This window comes from Staurois parvus, unplaced genomic scaffold, assembly GCF_062004578.1.
Source record: "Staurois parvus isolate SC_StPar_1 unplaced genomic scaffold, SC_StPar_1.0 ptg000818l, whole genome shotgun sequence".
NCBI lineage: Eukaryota > Metazoa > Chordata > Amphibia > Anura > Ranidae > Staurois > Staurois parvus.
The window spans coordinates 8,716,849-8,741,071 of NW_028318614.1; the positions used below are offsets into that span (position 1 = coordinate 8,716,849).

At 42.1% G+C, this 24,223-nt stretch overlaps 1 protein-coding gene across 4 annotated transcripts in view; it reads right to left on the reverse strand.

Annotated features, from left to right (window-relative positions):
* MYRF (myelin regulatory factor) overlaps positions 1 to 24,223 on the reverse strand; it is a 215,972-nt gene that overhangs the window by 13,408 nt on the left and 178,341 nt on the right. For 3 of the 4 annotated variants that reach the window (XM_089655035.1, XM_089655037.1, XM_089655036.1), the window contains exons 12-23: positions 22,312 to 22,512; positions 22,045 to 22,153; positions 20,172 to 20,281; positions 16,917 to 17,062; positions 16,741 to 16,813; positions 14,110 to 14,198; positions 8,964 to 9,032; positions 5,748 to 5,828; positions 5,565 to 5,638; positions 5,331 to 5,486; positions 4,272 to 4,496; positions 3,512 to 3,599 (exon numbers count right to left, since the gene is read on the reverse strand). In XM_089655035.1, the coding sequence (XP_089511161.1) occupies positions 3,512 to 3,599; positions 4,272 to 4,496; positions 5,331 to 5,486; positions 5,565 to 5,638; positions 5,748 to 5,828; positions 8,964 to 9,032; positions 14,110 to 14,198; positions 16,741 to 16,813; positions 16,917 to 17,062; positions 20,172 to 20,281; positions 22,045 to 22,153; positions 22,312 to 22,512 (1,421 nt within the window). The remainder of the gene's footprint in view (positions 1 to 3,511; positions 3,600 to 4,271; positions 4,497 to 5,330; positions 5,487 to 5,564; positions 5,639 to 5,747; positions 5,829 to 8,963; positions 9,033 to 14,109; positions 14,199 to 16,740; positions 16,814 to 16,916; positions 17,063 to 20,171; positions 20,282 to 22,044; positions 22,154 to 22,311; positions 22,513 to 24,223) is intronic. The other variant, XM_089655038.1, reaches the window with a different exon arrangement.

Genomic DNA, 24,223 nt, shown 5'->3' on the forward strand with positions numbered 1-24,223 from the left:
TTCTCTCTAGGGCAGCTATTTTTCCTTTTGATATTCTTGGCATCCCCACCTCTTTTAAATATTTCTGCCTTTTTTTTCTTCTTTTCATCTTCTGTTTCTTTTTGATTTCTAGAACTCACATCATATAACCTGCTGTAATATTTTTGGAACGTACTAGCGATATCAGTGGTGGAGTACACCATTTCTCCTTTTCCGTCTTTGATTTTTTCTATAAAATTCCTAGATTTCTTTTCCTTTAATCTCCTCCTTCAATGCTTTCCTGGTCTATTCCCCCACTGATATCTTTCCTTTGCAACCCTCTTAAATATCCTTCTCAATTCCTGTTCCATTAGATTTTTTAAATCTTCTCTTTTGAGAGTTATCCTCTGATGTATGTCCAAGAACATCTTCTTTTTATGTGACTGCTCTAATTTATAAAGCTCTTCCATCACCCTCCTTATTTTTTCTTCCCAGTATTTCTTTTTTTTTTGCCTCTATCGAGATCAGTATTCCCCTAATATATGCTTTATGAGTCTCCCATATTGTGGCCACCAAAACCTCCTCTGTCTCATTAGATGCAAAGAATTGCTCTATTTCTTGCCTTAGCCTTTTCTCTATTTCAAGATCTTGTATAAGCATCTCATTTAGTCTCCATATAGTTATTTTATTCCACTCCCCTCCTACCTGTAGTGTCATTGTGACAGGAGCATGATCAGAGATGGACATAATCTCTATCTTGGAAGTAATCAATGATTCCAGTTGTCTATGCTCAATCATTATATAGTCCAGTCGTGAATACGATCTATGCACTGGAGAGAAAAAGGTGTAGTCTCTTTCTCTTAGATGTTTCATTCTCCAAGTGTCAGTCAATTGACATTTATAAAAACATACTCTTCAACGATTTTAGTTTACGGTTTCCTACCGATCTCTCTCTGCGTACCAGATGACTCATCCATCTGTTGATCCAGACATAGAATAAATTCTCTTACCACGACTAGATTACCCCTTTTAAATTCAGTAAGTTTTCTTAACACACCCTCCAGAAATATTGCTGGATTTTTATTCGGACAATAAATATTAATTAATATGCATTCAAATCCTTGTAGTTTTCCCCTCAGGAATAGAAACCGACCCTCTTGGTCCACCAGTCTCTCCTCCAGGACAAAACGTACGTTATTTGAAATCCCGATTGCCACTCCTTTAGCCTTTTTTATTGGGGAACCAGCATAGTACCAGGTTGGATAATACTTTGAGTATAACTTAAGATTTGTATCATGTGTTATGTGTGTCTCTTGTAAAAACACTACATCTATAGAGTATTGGTGAATTTCCCTATGTATGTTATGTCTTTTAGCCAGGGAGTTTAATACTTTCACGTTATAAGTGATGAACTTAATCAAACTCATTTCTGATGTTATTTCACTTCCCCACCATATTTCTGATGAAAGGCACAGAGGTCTAGACCCTTTAGGACATGGACATTCTCCCCCTTCTTACTGGACCCTCCTTCCACCTTCCTCCCCCTTCCCCTCTGAACACCCTCCCACCATCCTACTTTCCACCCTCCCTTTCACTTAACTATCTTACTCCTAAAACACCCATGGCCGAAATATTGCCCTGGAATCTGTTGTGGATTGTTTCCACTAGTGATTCCTATTTTGGGGTGAGATTCAGAACATGCACACCCTCCCTGAACCCTAGCTCATAACATAGGTTATTTCAGGGTTTATCGGCATGTTTGGCCTACGGAGGGAGGGACAGAGTGCAAGGGAGACATAACGCTGCCGGAGGAGGAGTAGTGGGGCAGGAAGGTCCAGAGGGAGAGAGAAGCAAAACAACTAAAAAAAACCTGGGTCTAGGGAGAGACCAAGGAGATCTCCTCCTCTCCCTTCTCCAGCCTCTCTCCCCCAGGAGAGATGTTCTCTCACTGGTCTTCCCATTATTGGATTGAACACTTTCCTTCTTTTATCATAAAAGTCCTCTCCTTGTGCTTCCTCTGGTAGGCCCCGGATCCTTAGATTGTTCCCGGTTCTCTTGGTCTTCCAGTTTGAATGAGAGCTTTCTCTGTCCTCTACGCATCTCCTCTACCTGTGTTTCTAATTTATTAATCATTTGAGTATGCGTCTCCATTTTCCCCTCCACTTCTTCCATTCGAGTTAATATTTGGCCCAAATCATTGCGTAATATTGCCATTGCATTTCTCATGAACATCTCCAGTTTTGCGAAAAGTTCTGCCATCTCAGTTTTTGTGTTTTGTGGCTTGCTGATTCATTAATCTGGTTCCGTTGCCAGATCCCAGATGACAAGCTGGACAGTCTCCATCATACTTTCTTATTCCTTGTTGCTTTTCCAGTGTTCGCTTCTCCAGGCTTTTCACCTGTAGGGGCATATATTTTCTGATTGTACTGGTGTTTGCGTTTGATTGGGGGTTTTTTGACCCCCCTCCTTTAGCTGATCTACTTTTCATACCTGACGGCTCTCCTGCTGTTTTTCTAACAATGCACAGGGTACCCTAGTACTCGTCCCCAGGGGGGCTCCCCTTTTACTGTACAGTTCCATGACCCCTACTGTATAACCCTGAGGGCAAAGAAAAATTTGACAGTTCCAAGCTTCTTTGAAAACTCCCAAATTGTGTCATTGTCCCACCCACCCCATCGCTCAGACTTTCAGCATTTTTAAACTGGGACTTTCAGCAATGGAAAATAATTTTAAAAGTCCTGCCGTGAATCACGGCGACTCACTGTCCCATTGTTGGGGGGGTGGACTTTCCTCCAGCGCCCAAACCCCCTCCTCATCCACAGGATCCCACCACTCCCCTGGTTCTCTCGGACTTCCGGGAACCATCAAGTCACGTGGCTGATCACCTGGGCACCCCGTCACAAGCCATGTACCCTGCTGCTTCCTCCTTTCAGTCCTCTGGGATCTCAAGGTTCCGCCTCTTTCTTTTGGGCACTGCCAGCCCTCCAATTCACCTGCACATCACCGTCTCAGCTCCGACCCCTGGCAAGGCTCCAGCACCTCTCCCCTCCAGCCACCACTATCCGCAAGACGGGCCCACGCTCTCAGGAGGCACCGCACTGGGAGCTGTGAATGCCCTCCACCACACAGGGCACGGGCTTTCAGGTAAGGGTCAGGCCATTCTCAGTCCACACAGCACGGGATCCAGCAGCATTCACTCCTCGGCAGGGCGTCTGGAGCTCCCACTACACGCTGCTCAAAGCGCCATGTTCAGGCCCCTGCCCCGGACCGGATTGGTTTGGCGGGTGTAAATGGAGGTGAATGGAGGGTCTGATCAGGTGCATGAAAAACTGACAGGCAGACCTGATCAGACCCTTCGTGTGAAAGGGGCCTTACAATGTGTGGAGCCAGTGGTCTTGCTGTAGACCACTAGGTCTCCCCTACTGGGTCAAGGCGAGATCTCTCCAATCAGCAGTATGTAATTTACTACCCATAGGTCTGACTCAGCAGGGGTGTGTGAGACATTTTTTGTAATAATGAAAGGTTGCCTGTTAAAATATTTTACACAATTCACCTGCAGGTGTCTTGAGAGGAACAAAGCTGATCTGTAATGAGAGTGTCAGTCTCCAGGAGGCGGATGGATGAAGCAATGGCACGGGATTCTGCAACACAGAAAAAAAGTCTGTGAAACACATGACCACCCAAAATGATATGTGCAATGTAAACTGTAATAAGCAAAATGGCTAAATAAATGTGTGACATTCACTCATAAATGTAATAAATGTGTCACTGACAAGTTTATCATTTTATCTAGCCAGCCCTGTGATTTACACACTTGTCATTCTGTATGGCCAGAAACATGACTGCTGCTTTCTTGTGTAGTTTTAGAACTTCTTGATTCAGCTTTACTGTTTCATGGCCCACCGATCCTTGATAATACAAATGATTCAGTGTCCAGCAAGCAGGCCAGAATTGGAGAGGGGGCATTCCTAAACCAAGAAACAGCTTGCCTGGTTGTACTCTGCCAGATGTGTGTAAATCACAAGAACTGCTTTACAGAATTCCAAACCATAATGGCAGGTAGTATAGAAAAGCCATATGTGTAAGTTCACATGAGAAGGACAGTCCTGACCCTCCTATCTTGCATTGTATACTGACTTTACTGTCTCCTTTTATTCTGTAAAGCACCATGCAAACTATTGTAACTATAAATCTCGTATAATAATAAATGAGCATAAGCGGTTTGCCTGGCGTTCCAGTTAAACTGTATGTGGAGCAAAGGGCTCAGACATCACGCTAATTTTTGAAAGCAGATAAACTAATGGAAATCTCACCATTTGCTTGTGTGACGTCAGCAGTAGTGGTGATCATGGTCTCTTCTGCCACACTTCTCTTATTGCGAAGGTCTTGAAAAGGCAGGCTGTTGGGGCTGTGTTTAGTTTTGCTCTGAGTGTACTGGGGTGGGGGACTTACAGGGCGAGCTGGAGTTTGTAAATGGTTGCGGCTCTTATCCAGGACCCGGGATTTTGCCTTTCTAATGGTGATTGATGAAGCATTGTCTGTAAAAGAGATTTAGAGATGGAATTTTTCATGCATGCAAGTAACTCGAGTAGTGGATAGAGCGAGAATAATGCTGCCTACACTATCTTTAAGGGCACACAAAGTTGATGGGGAGGTCTGTGATCATAAAAAGAATAAAATACCCCTCACTCCTGTACTAAAAGGACTCCTGTCCCCAAACCCTATGCATGAATGTCTCCTTCCCATTTGGTGGTAACTGATAAAACCCAATATATCTAAGTTCTGTCTAAGGCCTAGCAGCACACCCACATACATGTCAGCTGAAACTATAGATTCTAGGACTGGGATGTTTTGGCTTACAGAGGTTGGTCTTTGGCACACAGGATCCTAACATGAAGAAGTGAGCATGCAAACAAGATTTCACTCAAAGGTTCACAGTTAGGGCTGTGGTTAGTGATTCAGGGAAGGTTGGTGTGAGGTTAATGTTTGAGTTACAAAGAGGGTGAGATTTTTTAGGGAGGGTTAGTGTTGGGGTTAAAGGGATTGTTAGTGTACAGGTTATAGGGAGAGTTTGCGATATTAAACCCTCAGTTTTCTTTCAGCACTTTCAGCAGCTGATTTAATCACTTACTGAGAATGCAGCATCTTTATCATTCAATCTCTGCCCATGTTCCAGTTTAGGCTGGTTCCATGATGGCTGCCACAGGTTTCTTGTTTCAGGGTGGCTCCTTTTTCTTGCAGCATCCTATGGCGCCACCCTTGCATTCAGGGACTTGTGTTTTTCTACACTATGTGCATCAATAGAAATACACAGCCCCATAGTCTAAGATGGCAAGGCTCTCCCCTAATTTCTTCATAAGGACAATCCTCACCTGTTACTGCGCTCTCAGCACGAGAAGCTGTTTTTCCATATGTGACAGCAGGAGAAGTAGAGATGCCAGGAGAACTGGAGCAACAGATAGCTTGACACGGTGGATTGAGACAAAGGTCTATTGTGATGGAAGGATTCTGATTATGTAGCCAATCTTCTATAAAGTAAACCATACAAGTGCGTATTAGTCAAATCCATAAGAAAACCAAAACATAAGCCGAGAAAACGGACTGACCTGTACTTTTTGTGCTGTTGATAGGTGGGGTGGTGGAACCTCTTAGCTGTGTGGTATCGAAGTTTTGACTTGAGCTATAGAATAAAATATAAGAGACGTATGGATTATGGGGTGAGAATGCCAATGGACTCAATTCTAGAAACTTTCTAGATGCCAATGGTGATATAAGCCAAAGAGACATACCGTGCACATACAGCAAAAGGGAGAGTGAGATGGATCTTTCGGAAGAAAGTCAGAGTGCAGGTACCAGGTGGAGTGAAAACACTGCCAGAGGTAGACAGCAAGAAGGGGACAGCACCAAGCAAAGGAGAAGGAAAGGAGGTACAGAAGTCAGTGCAGATAAAGCAATAACAGCTCAAATTAAACATTCTGGCTCCTTCACTCTAAACTATTTTGCGTAATAAAGTGCCTTGTTTTAATTTAAGGCAGTCTGTTCATTTTGAATTGGCTACAAACAAACAGCAATGCTCAAAATACTGAACCTGCAGCATTTCTTAATGTAAGAATCCATAGCATGTGCATTGTGGTGTGCTGCAGCATGGCTCTATTGTAGACTACTGTAGCTGTGCATTGGGATGCCATTGTAAACAAGTGGCCCCGCACAAAGTTCCTGCACACAGCAAGACACATGTTACTGCAACATATAGGTTTGAAGGGGTCCTGAAGAATATCACTGAGGCTAGCAGTCTTCCAGACAAATGTATGGGTCCAACATTAAAGAGACCCTGTCACTAACTGAAAAAACTGCAGGTAAAAGTACTGGAATTTCAAGTGTTTTACATGTTTATTTGTAGTGTTTTCCCTTCCATAAAATATTTTTTATTCACTTGCAATGGGTCCTCGAGCTTGCCAGGAAACTTGACTACTTTAGAAGTGTCAATTCCCTAACAGAGCCCCCTCCATGATTGTACAGCTAAGCCTTCTCCTCTTCTGGGAGTGTCCAAATAATGTCTGTGCTGGTCCAGCTTCTTTGCCCTTCCCTTCACCTCCCTAAATAATCTTTTATGTACCTGTCGATGAGCAATGACAAGGAATACTACAAAATATTACTTAAGTGACATCTGAGTCTGCTTGGGCTGCGGATATCACATCCAAGATGGTGGCATCTAGCAGCAATGTCAAAACCTTTTATAAGTCTACGCGAGGGAGGATTTTACAGGTAAATAACATGCATAAAATATGGTAAAATGTTCATGTAACATTATAGGACAATTGTGTTGACCCCATTAAAAGGAAACTATTGTATATTTTAGGAAGAACACTTTTTTTTGGAGATGTTTTATTTATGATGATGCACACCAAGTAAAGTGAAAGTATAACCAAAAGGCAAAATCCCACATTTTAGCTTGTCCCCGGAAAATAAAAGAGGGGAAATCTTCCAATGGGAGCATTAATTCTGGTGACCTGGGGGGCCATGATTTTAGCAGTTAACCATTGACCTATTGACAGGGGGTGCTGGTTGTTTCCATTTAGTTGGGATCCACAGCCTGGCTGCATCAATCAGATGCATCATTACTGATTTTTTGTATTGGATTAACTAGGGAGCAGAAACTTTAACACAGTGTTTACCTTACAATTGTGGTTTATCTGATTTTTATTTATTTCTTTACTTGCTTTTAACCACCTCCCGCCTGCCATATAGTAATATGATGGACGCAAGGTGGTTCTCTCGTTCTGGGAGGACGTCACATGACGTCCTCCCATTCTAACTGTGCATGCGCGGCTCCCGGAGTGCGGCGATCGGCAGTGCAGATCACCAATCCACGGAAAGAGCCGAAGATGTCGGCTCGGTCATGTGATCAGCTGTGTCCAATCACAGCTGATCACATGTAAACAGGGAAATGCCGGTTATTGGCATTTCTCTCCTCTCGAGCTGTCACGCTGACAGCTCGAGTGGAGAGCCGGTAACATGTATACTGATCATCAGGGCACTGAAGATCAGTGTGCCTTGATGTTCAGTGTAGCGCCAGCAGTGCCACCTGTCAGTGTCCATCAGTGCCACCTGCCAGTGCCCATCAGTGCCACATCAATGCCACATATCAGTGCCTACCAGTGCACATCAATGCCACATATCAGTGCCCATCTGAGCTGCCTTTCCGTGTCACCCATCAGTGCCAGTCAGTGCCACCTATCAATGCCAATCAGTGCCACCTATGAGTGCTGCCAATCAGTGCCACATATCAGTGCCAGTCAGTGCCGCCTATCAGTGCGCGTCAGTGTCGCCTATCAGTGCGCATCAGTACCACCTATCAGTGCCATATATCAGTGCTGCCTCTCAGTGCCCATCAGTGATGTCTGTCAATGCCCATCAGTGCCACCTATCAGTGTAGCCTATCAGTGCCCATCACTGCAGCCTCATTAGCGCACATCAGTGAAGGAGAAAAATCACTTATTTACAAAATTTTATAACAAAAACTAAGAAAAAATTTTTTTTAAAAAAAATTTTCAGTGGTTTTTGGTTTGTTTAAGAAAAAATAAAAAACCCAGAGGTGATTAAATACCACCAAAATAAAGCTCTATCTGTCACAAAAAATGATAAAAATGTCATATGGGTACAGTGTTGTATGACCGCGCAATTGTCATTCAAAGTGCAACAGCGCTGAAAGCTGGAAATTGGCCTGGGCAGGAAGGGGGTATAAGTGCCCTGTAGGCAAGTGGTTAATATTATTGTTATAATGTTAAATATACTGATATTTGGCTTAGCTACTGGAGGGAGCTATGTATTTGATTAAGACTCGGCGAAACACCTTGATTAGAACCTGTTAACCTACTGCCGCCTACATAACACATATGCAACTGCAAGAGAGTGGGCTTTAATGCCCACACACCTCACATATGTATTGCTGGGTGGCCAATGTTTCTGTAGTGCGAGCACGCTCACTGCGTGCGCCCAACATAGAGACTGAGCTGTCAAAGACAGCTCTTGGTCCCCACTAGTGATCGGTAGCCAGCAGGACTGGCTCTCGATCATGTGACCGCCAATTATATTGGTCACATGATCACCAATTCTTCCACCCCCAGCCATTCAGAAACTTTTAAAAGGGGCTCTGGGGCAGGCAGGAAGGGGTAAAGATATGAGCTACATGAGAAGTTAATTGTATTCAACAGGTCAGCTGACTCATATTCACATTTTTATAAGAAAAGGCAGCAAATCAATGTAGAGTATGACTATGCAATGAGTAAAATATGTCTGCTCCTATCTACAGTATAATTACAAATTGTTTTGAAATATTTGGTTTGCACATATATTATATAAAAGCAAGCTCAGTTAATCATTTTACATATATAATTAAAACATTATACATTCTATACATTTCCTTCACCTCCTTGCTGTAGTTACTATACCACAAGTCTATAGCCCCCATGCCTGAAGTGCTATATTGGGAAAATAACACTTACCCATCCATATCTAACAGATCATCCTCGCTGCGTAAATTCAACACATATAGCGTTGTCATGGAGATAACACTGGGAAGTTAAACACAGTAACTTGGTGAGAGAAACTATAATGTGTACATTCTATACATATAAATGAGCTTACCTAATAATCATACTATTTGTGTACCATGTACAATATTATATGCATTATAATTATATTAATATACAGTTGCAAGAAAAAGTATGTGAACCCCTTGGGATTACATGGAGTTTTGCATGAATTGGGCATAAAATGTGCTCTGAACGTCATTTAAGTCACAACAATAGAAGAACACAGTCTGCTGAACATAATACTACACAAACATTAGATGTTGCCATGGTTTAATTGCACATAACATGTAAACATTCACAGTGCAGGGAGGAAAAAGTATGTGAACCTTTGGACTTAATAACTGGTTGACCCTCCTTTGGCAGCAATAACCTCAACCAAACGTTTCCTGTAGTTGCAGATCAGACCTGCACAACGATCTGGAGTCATTTTGGACCACTCCTCTTCACAAAACTGTTTCAGTGTAGCAATATTCTTGGGAATGTCTGGTGTGAATCGCTCTCTTAAGGTCATGCCACAGCATTTCAATCGGGTTGAGGTCAGGACTCTGACTGGGCCACTCCAGAAGGCGTATTCTGTGCTGTTGCAGCCATTGTTTTGTTGAATGACTTGTATGCTTTGGGTCATTGTCCTGTTGCCTCACCCATCCTCTGCAGAGCTTCAGTTGGCGGACAGATGGTCGTACGTTTTCCTGCAAAATGTCTTGATAAACTCTGGAATTCATTTTCCCATCAATGACAACAATCCATCCAGGCCCTGAGGCAGCAAAGCAGCCCCAAACCATGATGCTCCCTCCGCCATGTTTCACAGTGGGGATGAGGTTTTGATGTTGGTGTGCTGTGCCTTTTTTTCTCCACACATAGTGTTGTGTGTTCTTCCCAAACAACTCAATCTTGGTTTCATCTGTCCTCAGTATATTCTGCCAGTAGTGCTGTGGAACATCCAGGTGCTCTTTTGCAAACTTCAAACGTGCTGCAATATTCTTTTTGGACAGCAATGGCTTCCTCCGTGGTGTCCTCCCATGTACTCCATTCTTGTTTAATGTTTCCTTATTGTAGATGTGTCAACAAAAATGTTAGCATGTGCCAGAGATTTCTGTAGGTCTTTAGCTGACACTCTGGGATTCTTCTTTACCTCATGCAGCATTCTGCGCTGTGCTCTTGCAGTCATTTTTACAGGACGACCACGCCTAGGGAGAGTAGCAACAGTGCTAAACTTTCTCCATTTGTAGACAGTCTGTCTTACCGTGGACACATGAACATCAAGGCTCAAGGAGATACTTTTGTAACCCTTTCCAGCTTCATGCAAGTCAGCAATTCTTGATCGTAGGTCTTCTAATAGCTCTTTTCTGCGAGGCATGGTTCACATCAGACAGTGCTTCTTGAAACCAGTAAACCCAAAACAGGTGTGTGTTTTTTAAGGGCAGGACAGGTGTCAGCAACACATCCAATATCATCACACTGATTGGAGTCAAGGTTGGCTCACTCCTAGCTCCAATTATCTCTGGGAGAAGTCATTAAGCTAGGGCCTCACATACTTTTTCCTCCCTGCACTGTGAATGTTTACATGTTATGTGCAATTAAACCATGGCAACATCTAATGTTTGTGTAGTATTATGTTCAGCAGACTGTGTTCTTCTATTGTTGTGACTTAGATGACGTTCAGAGCACATTTTATGCCCAATTCATGCAAAACTCCACGTAATCCCAAGGGGTTCACATACTTTTTCTTGCAACTGTAGGTGTAAAATATGTACGGGATCCAAAGACTAATTATCTTTTAGGCAGAGTGCATCAGTAGAAACACACAGCCCCATAGCCTAGGATAGTTAGGAGCTCCTCTGCTCCTTCCTCCTTCTTCCCCTGCCTTCTTCTAACTAATAGACTGTCTCCAGATTGTACTGTCCACTGCCTTTCCTGTGAATGCTAGAAGTTCAGGAAAGCAGAACTGAGAGGGCAGGAGCCAACAGGATTGAAAGTTGGAAAATACAAGTGCTGGAGTGATAATTGTAACAAATTGAGGAATGTTCATTTTATTGTGCTCAGTATGCTTTAAAAAAAAAAAAAAAAAACATGTTATACATACCTGTTCTATGCAATGGTATTGCAAAGAACAGTCCTGAATATCCTCTTTTGGGTTCCGCCTATCAGCAATCTCTGCTCCTCTGGTTCTCTGTGCTCCCCCATAGGAAGCCACTTTCAATGGGAGTGTACCTGTGGGCTCACTCCTGAGCCAGACTGTGTGCATCTATGGACACACACAGCGCAGCTCAGCCCCGCTCCTTGCTCTCTGTTCAGAGAATTTGATTGACAGCAGCAGGAGCCAATGGCTCCCAATGCTGCCTTTGTGAGCAGAGAGAGAGGACAGAGCCGCTGCAGAGGAGCACTGTGGTGGATAGAGAAAGGACTTAGACAAGTATAAGGGGGGTGAAGGGGCAATACAAATAAAGAGACTCTTTTAACTCAATGCAGGGAGTAAATAACAGAAATAGGAACTTGACGCTTTAGCACTCTGAAATCGTGGGAGACGCCTGCCATTAGAACCACATGTACAGTGGGTATAAAAAGTCTACACACCCCTGTTAAAATGTCAGGTTTCTGTGATGTAAAAAAATGAGACAAAGATAAATAATTTCAGAACTCTTTCCACCTTTAATGTGACCTATAAACTATACAACTCAGTTGAAAAACGAACTGAAATCTTTTTTTTTTTTTTGGGGGGGTAAACATAAAAAACTGAAATAATGTGGTTGCATAGGTGTGCACACCCTCTTATAACTGGGGATGTAGCTGTGTTCAGAACTGAGCAATCACATTCAAAATCATGTTAAACAGGAGTCAGTACACACCTGCCATCATTTAAAGTGCCTCTGATTAACCCCCCAAAAAGTTCAGCTGTTCTAGTAGGTCTTTCCTGACATTTTCTTAGTCGCATCCTACAGCAAAAGCCATGGTCCGCAGAGAGCTTCCAAAGCATCAGAAGGATCTCATTGTTAAAAGGTATCAGTCAGGAGAAGGGTACAAAAGAATTTCCAAGGCATTAGATATACCATGGAACACTGTGAAGACAGTCATCATCAAGTGGAGAAAATATGGCGCAACAGTGACATTACCAAGAACTGGACGTTCCTCCAAAATTGATGAAAAGACGAGAAGAGAACTGGTCTGGGAGGCTGCCAAGAGGCCTACAGCAACATTAAAGGAGCTGCAGGAATATCTGGCAAGTACTGGCTGTGTGGTCCATGTGACAACAATCTCCCATATTCTTAATATGTCTGGGCTATGGGGTAGAGTGGCAAGACGGAAGCCTTTTCTTATGAAGAAAAACATCCAAGCCCGGCTCAGTGTTGCAAAAACACATCTGAAGTCTCCCAAAAGCATGTGGGAAAATGTGTTATGATCTGATGAAACCAAGGTTGAATTTTTTTGTTTAATTCCAAAAAATATTTTTGGTGCAAAAACAACACTGCACATCACCAAAAGAACACCGTACCCGTAGTGAAGCATGGTGGTGGCAGCATCATGCTTTGGGGCTGTTTTTCTTCAGCTGGAACTGGCACCTTAGTCAAGGTAGAGGGAATTATGAACAGTTCCAAATACCAGTCAATATTGACTCAAAACCTTCAGGCTTCTGCTAGAAAGCTGAACATGAAGAGGAACTCCATCTTTCAGCATGACGACCCAAAGCATACATTCAAATCAACAAAGGAATGGCTTCATCAGAAGAAGATTAAAGTTTTGGAATGGCCCAGCCAGAGCCCAGACCTGAATCTGAAGGAAAATCTGTGGGGTGATCTGAAGAGGGCTGTGTACAGGAGATGCCCTCGCAATCTGACAGATTTGGAGTGTTTTTGCAAGGAAGAGTGGGCAAATATTGCCAAGTCAAGATGTGCCATGCTGATAGACTCATACCCAAAAAGACTGGAATCACATCAAAAGGGGCTTCAACAAAGGATTCATTTAAGGGTGTGCACACTTATGCAACCATATTATCTTAGTTTTTTGTTTTTACTTCCCTCTACCTAAAGGATTTCAGTTTGTTGTTCAACCAGAGTTGTACAGTTTATAGGTTACAGTTTATAGGTGGAAAAAGTTCTGAAATTATTTATCTTTGTCTCATTTTTTTACATCACAGAAACCTGACATTTTAACAGGGGTGTGTAGACTTTTTATATGCACTGTATAAACACCACTGTGCAACCTAGGCTGGAAGGAACTCCTCAGATTGGGGAATCCATTACTGCATGAAAACAAGAAACAAAGAGGGCGCAAACACCAAGTGCATTATCCCTGACACTTTATTAAAGTGACGGACAACATGTTATACTCACAAGCCAAATGAATAAGATGGCATAACAGAAAACACAGAGTCCATAAGTCCGCTCTCCAAAAGCAACGAATGTGCAACTGACAACACCAGCCACTGCTCTGAGGAAGGGGGCCCCAAAACGCTTAAGCTGGGGTTGTCATCTGCATATTCATTATTATGCCATCTCATTCATTTGGTTGTGAGTATAACATGTTGTCTTTCATCCTTTAATAAAGTGTCAAGGATAATGCACTAGACATTTCCACCCTGTTTGTTTCTTGTTTTCATGCAAGGAATGCATTATGGTAAAAAATCTCCTGCCTTTAGAACCACTTTGATAATATTTTTTTTTTTTTTAATTTTTACAGTTAACAGTGTTTTATTCTAAAGTTAGCACTCATACTTTGGGCAATAACAAACAGCAACTTTTAGGGCCAGTACACACCACAAAAATGCATTCCGGATGCATTTTTGCTTACAGTTCACAACACACTCCATTCCAGGTGCATTTTTCATATGTTTTGCTATGTTCCAGTACAGGTCTGCAGAAAAAATATCAGTATGTTCTACTTTTTTTCTGCACCAGATCACACTGGAACTGACTGCACTGGTGTGAACTAGGGACATTAGAGTACATAGAAAACACTGTGCATGCATTTTTGATGCAGAAATAAAACGCACTGGACTACATGTGGTGTGAACTGGCCCTTTAATGCTTTTAGGGAATCCTAAGACTTAAGACTCGAATACCTGAAAGCCATGATAATGACTAAGGCGATGATGGTTGCTTGGAGGAATCGCTGGCTGACACAGCTATGATCATGCGGGGGAGGTACCGGCTAAAGTGAACAATAGAAAGACAATGACATACAGCCCCACACACAAATAATGACAGCTTTGTATCAACATCACTACATTTAAACTCACATGTAGATCCATACTGTGTCTAAACCCCCTACAGATAATACAGGTATACCTCGGTTTACAAGCACCTCGGTTAGCATAATTTTTGGTTTACAAATGAAAATCCATTGAAAATAATGGCTCGGTTTATGATTTTTTTTTCGCAATACTAACGGATTAATTGGTTTTCAATGCATTAATAAATTTTTTTTTAATCATGTCTTTGTATGGAACTATGCCTTTAAGTGCACTTTATAAAGAGTTTTGAATAGATAAGACTTTTTTGACATTTTTCTGACCTCCAGAATGAATTAATTGGTTTTCAATGCTTTTGCAAATTTTTTTCGCAATACAAACAGATTATTATTATTATACAGTATTTATATAGCGCCAAAGGGTTTGTCAGCGCTGTACAATAGCAAGGGGGACAGAACATGAGACAAAACAGTAACAGTACAATACACGAGGGGTTCGAGAGCCCTGCTCTTTCGAGCTCACAATCTAGGAGGGAGGGGAAGTGGTACAGGAGGAAGTGGCTGTGGGGGATGGAGTGGTGGGAGAAGTGGAGGAGATCGGTTGTTAGGTGAGGGTGGGGTAGGCTTCCCTGAAGAGATGGGTTTTCAGGGTGCGCCTGAAGGTGAGGAGGGTAGGTGACAGTCTGATGGATTGGGGTAGGGAGTTCCAGAGGATGGGGGTAAGTCCTGGAGAAGTCCTGCAGTCGGGCATGGGAGGAGGAGACCAGGGAGCTAGAGAGTAGGAGGTCCTGTGAGGAGCGAAGGGCACGGGTAGGGTGGTATTTGGGTATCAGGTCAGTTAGGTAGTTTGGGGAGGCGTTGTGAGTGGCTTTGTAGGTCAGAGTTAGTAATTTGAATTTGATGGGCTGGGCAATCGGGAGCCAGTGAAGGGATTGGCAGAGGGGGGTGGCAGATGTGGAGCGGTTGGTGAGGTGGATGAGTCTAGCCGCTGAATTCAGGATAGACTGGAGTGGGGATACCGTTTGTTTGGGTAGGCCAGTGAGAAGGGAGTTGCAGTAGTCCAGACGTGAGATAATAAGGGAGTGTATGAGTTGTTTAGCAGTGTCTGGGGTGAGGAATGTACATAACTTGGAGATGTTGCGGAGGTGGAGCCTGCATGACCTTGATAGTGACTGGACATGAGGTTGGAAGGAAAGGTTTGAGTCCAGGGGGACACCCAGGACTTTGGCGTGTGGGGTGGGATTGATGGTGGCGTTGCTAGTAGTGATGGAGAGGATGGGGGGGGGGGGGGGCTGGGGGGAAAACCAGGAGCTCGGTTTTGGACAGGTTTAACTTGAGGAAATGGAGCGACATTCATTGGTTTTCGATGTATTTATGAATTAATTTTTAATCATGTCCCTGTACAGTACTATGCCTTTAAAGTGCACTTTATAAACAATTTTGAACAGATAAAATACTTTTTTTTTAACTTTTTTCTGACTCCCGGAATGGATTAATAGGTTTTCAATGCATTCCTATGGGAAATCACGTTTCGGTTTATGAATTTTTCACAATACAAAAAGTCCCGCAGAACGCATTATATTCATAAACTGCAGTACGCCTGTATATTGCAGCTTACCAGAACTTAGATGTGGTGGCTGCATTAGTCTTTTTCCAGGCTAAGTATGCTCTGGAAGTACAGAAAAATGCCTGATAGAAATCCAGTGTCCATGGGATTTCCAGTGCACTGAACTGAAATCTCAAACTATATTATTTCTAAAGCTTAGTACACACTATCAGTTTTTTTTGGGTTGAGCTACGCATTGTTACTACAGCGATCTCCCCACTGGGCTATTGTGTTCTGACAGGGGTATTCCCCCCTCCCACCAAAACACACGGGTCAGCACTCTCAGCCATAGGCTGAGAGCGCTAATCGGATGCCGATCGGCAGACCTTTTTCAGTCATGCCCCTTCCACAGAAGCCGGACATTTGGACGGCTTTTGTCAGACTGGCTGCCATATACATGGGCCAAATGCCGGCTGGTTTCTATTGAACCAGCTGATACCGTCCAATATTCGGCCTGTGTATATGGGGCTTTTAGTGAACTACACAACCTCTCCTACCTATGCAATGGAGATGTGTGATAACGCCATTTCTCTCTAGATACAGTACAATAAATTTGTAGTTGTCACCCTAGACCAGGAAGTATGTTATTAGAAGGATTCGCAGGTGCAAATAAAGCTTAAAAAAAAACAAAAAAAAAACTAATGTCGTCATTACATCTAAGGACTGGTAAGCTATAATACATTCGATTTTTGTTTTTGTTATAAGATACAATTTAATTTACATAATATACAAATATTTACTCAGCATTTATAGACACAGGAATGCCCTTGTGCTTGCAGCTCTGTCAAACACAAATACATTTTATTCACAATATATGGCAATATCTCATTTCAGATATTCATCTTTATTAACATACTAAAGGCCATTTTTGTTTCTGAACGCTCTTTCTGTTCCTACCTTGCCAATGATTTTGGAAGGACGTTGTTTAAAAGGAAGACTTCCTGCACGGCTGAACTGACTTCCTGTGTGACTGTGGAAAGAAGGAAAGGAGGGTGGGTTACAAAGAAATTTTATTCACAAATGAATGTTTAAATGAATGTGTATGCATAAAGACAATTCAGAATAATACATACCTGTTAGTACTTTTCATACTGTCAAGTCGTCTCAGTTTGGCCAACTTGCGGCTCCATCTCTCCAGTTCATCAATACGAGTCTCTAAGTTGTCTGTTAGCTTACAGAGCTCCTTGACAGCACCTACATTCTCCATGAAGATTCTCTCCTAGAAGTCACATGATATTGATTGACAGAGTGAGCAAATATCCCTTTCATGTATTTTATTTGGCTTAGTCAGTAACTGTTCTCTAAAGTATTTATGGTAACAGCTATTGTAGGCTACCAAACACACTGAAAATTGTGGCTTTCCATGCATAGGAGTTACCTGAATCTGAACACCAATCTTGAAATATATGCTACTGTTCAAGCTGCATATAATTGGAAAAATTCATCATTGTTTACACTTGCAGTTGGGGGGGGGGGGGGGGGGTAAGGGAAATAAAAACAGACTGCTGAGCCATGATGTTACAGGCCCCTCTTAACTGTTCAGGGGATATACACATGCTGCTGTCAGAATAATCCACCTTACTAACCGTTCTGTATCTGCCACCCCTCTCTGCCAATCCCTCCACTGGCTTCCCATTGCCCAACGGATAAAATTCAAAACATTAACAATAATATATAAATCCATTGATAACTCTGCCCCAAATTACATCACCAATCTTGTCTCCAAATATCACCCAAACCGTACTCTCCGCTCCTCACACGACCTCCTGCTCTCTAGCTCCCTTGTCTCCTCCTCCCATGCTCATCTCCTGGACTTCTTCAGAGCTTCCCCCATCCTCTGGAACACTATACCGCAATTTATCAGACTATCACCTACTCTGCTCACTTTTAGGTGATCTCTGAAAACCTCTCTCTTCAGGGAAGCCTATCCTGCCCTCCGCTAATAATGGAATCTTCTACTTCTCCTACTAGTCCATCCCCTACAGTTACTACCTTTTGTACCACTAGCCCCTCCCTCTTAGATTGTAAGCTCCAAGGAGCAGGGCCCTCCTATCCTTCTTGTATTGAACTGTATTGTTGCTGTATTGTCTCCTGTTATATTGTAAAGTACTGAGCAAACTGTTGGCGCTATATAAATCCTGTATAATAATAATAATGTCATGGCCACAGTGCTTTGCTTCACAGCAACAATTAACCTTCTGCAGCGTTTGGTGGGGGGTACTGCCGCCGAATGCGACTCCTTCAAGGTAACGGAGCCTGTAACCACTCTGCAACTGCATGCAATGCATAGTGGTGCAGGATATACAGGGTGAGGAGCTGTCATATATCCTTCCAGCAACCTGTCAAACACTCTCTGTAAAGCAATCCACTGTGGATCACTCTTCAGAGGGCAACATATATGTAAACAATCCATAAAAGTATACAAGCCCCATAAAATGATAGCAAAATATTATTGTATTATTATATGGCCTTTAATAAACACTACACTTAGAGCATTTTAATATATTCATTTTATTTGAGCTACTTGGAGCATTACTTATCGTAAGGGCACTTGGAGATATATCTTGAGGAGAGCCTGGGATTGGGAATCTATCCATTATCCATTTGCCCAGAGCTATGCAACCACTTATCTGGGGGTCAATACTTTGTTCCTTGGATCATCATTCCTAATTAGGAAACCAGGAGGTCCATTCCGTGAGAGTCTGCAGTTGGATACCTGCATATTGCATGACCATAGAGTGCTATTTAACAGGGGCAACAATTTCTGGTGAGTGAGGAATCTATCTATTGCACACACGTGGTGGAAAATAAAATTTTCTTGGTCTGTGGGATACTTTCCAATGGGTTATTCACTATACTGTATGTTTAATATATTCTGTTTGGGACTTTAAGCCATTTTATGTTGCTGCGAGAGTAATTTGTTAATATTTGGCACATGATTTACTGATTAAGCACCTATTCACGATTTGGCAAATATTATTGTTTTTAACATTTGATCACTTATGATCAAACAGACAATAAAACTAAGTCTTAACTGACACCCTACCACCAACTTAAAATATTGCAGGTAAAAGCACAGGAAAATCAACTATTTTAAATGCTTAGTGTTTTTTCTTTCCATAAATGATATTTTTATGGACTTGTAATGTGTCATTGTACTTGCTAGCAAATTTGACCGCCTTAGGAAGAGACAATTCTCTAGAACAGCCCATCCCTCTTTGTAAGTCATAGCCTTCTACTCCTCTAGGAAAATCTAATTGCTGTCTGTGCTGGCCTAGCTTCATAGCCTCGTCCCCTACATCCTTTCGTAACTTTTTATGTAGCTGTTGCGGGAGGAGCAATAGTGTCAGGTGAGTTACAGCTCATTCAGAGTCTGCTGGGCCTGCTTACATCATATCCAGGCAGCACCCAGCAGCAGTGGCAGGGCTTTTGGATGTCTACAAAATGGAGGCCTTTACAGGTAAATACTGTTAAAATGAATGGTCTGGTGACAGGGTCTTGTTAGGTTCCCTACCATCAGAATATAATGATCAGTGTTGCCGGTTATAGCAGACAGCACTGATCGAGCGGATAAAACCCGAATAAAACAGGCTGGTTGCACAGAAGTCAATCAAGAGAAGTGGACAGTACAAGGAACTAAGTACTCTCTTTTCCAACCCTCGTAGAACATAGCACTCAAGAAGTGCTGATTGGAGTCAACAATACCTAGCATACTTATTCCTAAAGGTACTGCTTTTATCTCAGCTTACATTTCCCACATTCTAGATGCACCCCCCTTCACTAAAACACTGCCAGAAACTAGAAACATTAAAAACAAGCCATATGTAACCTGCCCATACAAATTACAACCTGATTGTACAGCTGCTATATAATCTCCTTCGTATTTATCAATAACTAAATCTAGAAGAAATTGTACAATTATATTCTCATGTATGGTCTTAGCTTTAGTCTGGTCCTAAATGGCCCACCTTTCCAGATCTATAGGCCCAATGCAATGTTCTAGTAAGGCAGTGTTTCTCAACTCCAGTCCTTATGGACCCCCAACAGGTCATGTTTTCAGGATTTCCCTCAGATGAAACAGCTGTGGTAATTACTAAGGCAGTGAAACTGATCAAATCACCTGTGCAAAATAATGGAAATCCTGAAAACATGACCTGTTGGGGGTCCATGAGGACTGGAGTTGAGAAACACTGTAGTAAGGACTCGGGTGCTGAAAGACCTCTGTTGAAGGTGATCATTTACTAAAAATCTCTGTGTAACCTGGCCAAACCTTCGTTCTTGTCGTGCTAAACTTAATATATGCAATTCGTTGGCATTCCAAGTCATACCTTGTTCACTACTAAGAAGTGCTCAATTGTTTCACCATTAGCACACATAACATCTCCAGTCTCTTTTACTGCCTCGGGAAGGATCTCCTGCACCTCCTGAGCAATCACTCCTATTAGAAAAAATGTTATTAGCAGGACCCCAGTGAGTGAATTTAAAACAAAATCTGTCTCTCATATGTTGCCTGGTACTTTTATTGTAATACAATTGTGCTAGACTGGGTGCATAAAGGGTCAATCAAATAACAAGATTACCTTGTTACATTGTCATTCCATGTTACAGAGCAATCTCATTTTTCTACATTGTAACTGTGTATACCTTAAAGCTGACCTGACATGAAAACTAAGGATTTACTGTAATGACAGCCCTCCACCCCCCAAATTCAAAAAAGTTAAATAAGAGTGTAAAAAAGCACCATCAGAAGTAAAAATAAAGTATATATCTCTTGGATCCCACTACCTGAAGGTGTCAGTAATGTCACCGTACCTCAGTGCTCTTGGATGGTTGCGATCCATTGAGAATGTGTTCCTGTACAGTATAGCAACAAATTCTTGTGGCATCTTGGAGGCAGCAGGGAGGAAGTGGCAGTGGTGATGTCACAGGCCCCTCCATTTTTTCATTTTTTTTCTTCTAATGGTGTTTTTGTGATTTGTTTAAAACTTTTTCTATTTGGGTTGCAGGGACTGCCGCAATGGTGACCCTTGCATTTTCATACAAGATCCCTTTTAATGCGTTCACATTTTGTATATTATACTGTAATGAGCAGTTATACATGGGCCAGTATTTCCAGTACTGGCAGTAGCTATGGATAGGAGATTATGTATTTGAAAGATACTATATCAGATGCTTAAAAAGGATGTTATAGAATATAAAAATAATAATATATTAATGTACATGCAGCCAAAACCTTTTTTTGCTTTGTCTGAAGTGGGAAAGGGTTAAGGCTGGTACACAACAAATATCACTGACATTTGGCCTGTGTGTACAGTGGCCCGTCTGACAAAAGCCGGTCTAATGACTGGCTTTTATCTCATGGTTGTGTAGGAAAACCAGCTTCTGATCACTGCTTGCAGCCAATGCCTGTGAACACTGATCAGTGTGTTCTGGTGGGAGGGCAGCACCCCTGTCAGAACACAATAGCTCAGCAAAGGAGATTTACGCACTAACATCACTTAGTACAGCTACCTCACAGTTTTTTCATTCAGCCTGTTGGGTCAAAAAAAAAAAAACCTTTTATGTGTACCCTGTATTAGTCTGGTGTTTACTGCTATCAGGACCTAGTTTGAACATTTCCTATTAACACCGGTTTCACCAGAGAGGACGTGAGATAAACAATGCAACAGACACACAGCAATAAAAAGCTAACCGTGGCTCTAGCCTTGCCCTATTTTACTATAATATTGTGTTTTTAATTTTGTGTTGCCATTAAACATCTATCTCCACTTTCTGTCTGGCGTCTGGCTGTTAGCAGAACAGTAAAGTGATGAGAAATCTCTCTAATGGTGACCCCAGTAGCAGTAAAACCCAGAAGAGGGTCAAACTCTTCCCCAATACACTTTGAATTTGTATACAATGTTCACACAATTAGACTTGTTCATTAAGTTAGACCCTACAGACCCCAAACCACAGAATGGGCCAAACTGATCCATTACTTCTTCAGTGTGTTTGGGTTGAGGCTGTGGTGTAGTTTATTGAACAAACCGTTTGGCTATGTCCTGTATAGCTATGTCCTGTATAGTTCACATATGGTCAATATGTACTTGATGAGAGACAGAATTTGCTCATACAAAAGCATTTTTAGCATTTAAGTGCTTATTGTTCTACAGGAACAGACAGTACATAAACAGTCCAGTATTTTGTGAGCATTAGTCCTACCTGTTTCTGCTCTGTCATCAAGCCCCACTGTGCTAGCAAATTCTGGCTTGTAATGATAATGAACAAGACGCATCTGGGAGATCCGTTTTAGCTGTTCAGTAGTGTCAACCTGAAGATAATTCAGAATATAAGTCAGAAAAAAAACCCAATGTGATCTTTGCACATCATACAGAAGATATCTACTATTCTATCTCAACCTGCTGTACAATGCTCAAACATTCTTGTAATTGTAATGATATATTCTCATTACATATGACTCTCTCTCACCTCCTCAATGTCCTCCTTGGCTCGGATGTCCGAGGGATGCATTAGCGAGCCCATAATTTTTACATTCCCGTGTACCACAAGAGCTTCATCTGGCCTTTCTGTGTTGATGCCAATGCGTCCATGGTGGAAGACCGTATCTGGAAGCTGCCCCCTCTGCCACAGCACTTCGCTGTCGCTCTCAAACTGTCCAGGATTTGAAGCCTAATGAAAAAGACTTTGGAATGAACAGCAGCAAAAATATTTGGTACCGTAAAACAACCTACATAAATATACAGAGCACCACTGTGGGTTATATCTAAACTACAAAGCCTTCAACTACTGAACAGTGCTAAGACCACATCCCAGGGGCAGACATAATATTTATGGCAACTGTGTAACTGAACAAGGGCCCTCAGGGACCCAGGGAGCCCAATATACACTAGAAGTGTGTTGGGCAGGTTTTGGAACCCCACCATCATATAGACCTGGTCTTAGGGAAGGTAAGAAAAGGAAGGCTTTCTACATGATACTATGATGATGCTCTTGATTTGTAGTATCCAAGTGGTTTCAGAGAGTATTTCTGTCACTTCCTGTGATATCTTGCCAGTTATCCATCTATCTATCTATCTATCTATCTATCTATCTATCTATCTATCTACATTGTATAATTATTTGCACCTTGACAATAGCTGAATGGAGGCCCAAAAAATGTTCTCCTGCAGGGGTTCCCTTGGTAATTACAGTATGTCCACCACTGCTGCATGACATATTACAATGAGACCATCAACTATAAATCTTGGAACATAGTTAAAACTCAGATATATTAACAAAAACATCTGCTCATACTAATGTGAATATGCTCCTAACAGCTTCAGATAACTTACTACTACATCCTGAATAATCCTACTGGGCCCGTGGAGCCCATCAGTCCCAGCACTACAGCAAGAAATGTAGAGGACAACTAAACCTGAACATGAAAGAGTATCTTCAGTGCATATTGGTCTGAGTTTTTGAGATGTTCATTTAGATATTTTAGGCTCTAATAAGGTCTGAAAATAAACAACTACATCAATTTATGGCAATATTGTCTCTGACAGTTCTGACTAAACTCGTGTTGTTTCAGCTGGCAAAGCTGTGATATCTGGGCTAGCAATGCAGGACAAGCCAACAAATTAACTGTAAAGATGAATTCCGGGTATGCATACTACTGCTTAGTGAACACTGGAGGTCACTCCCACCTCATTCATTCATAGAACGCTTTGCATTCACTGAGTGGTTGCAAACTGTTTTCTGAATGGTACCCATGCTGAATGAGCAACCTCCTGTGGTCAACAAGCAGCAAGACAGCCACTCAGCACGGGATCCAAAAGGTACCAGCAATCATTGTAGCAATATTGAGGTTTCCAGTTTCCATGGGGAAAAAACAGGTATGCCATATGCACACTTACATTGGTCCAAACAGGGCCAAAATAAATATGAAAAAATGGGCATACCTGAAATTCATTTTCAAATACTCAACTTTCCTTTGTTTCCCCACCAATATGTTCAGCTGCCAGGAAAAAACAAAATATCTGCTACTTCTAGGTATGAAGGAACATGTGACTCAATCCTTTTCCACTCATGGGTTAATACTGAGGCTTGGTGATTAGGCCAGTCCTGTCACATAGAGGCAGGGAGAGAGTCCTCAGCATTATATAAGTTCTAACTAGAGTGTCTCGAAATGTGCACACTATTTCCTTTCCTTCCTCATAGTGGCTATATGGAGCGGAGAGAAAGGTCAGTATGTGCTGGGGAAGGGGGCACTGACACAAACCAATGACTCTGTCCTCCTTCATGGGTAAAGCATGTGTTTGCTGGCTGATTCTTCATCTTGTATTAAATGTTTTAACTTTTGCTAAAGAACTGAATTTGTCTGCAAATTTGTATATTGTCA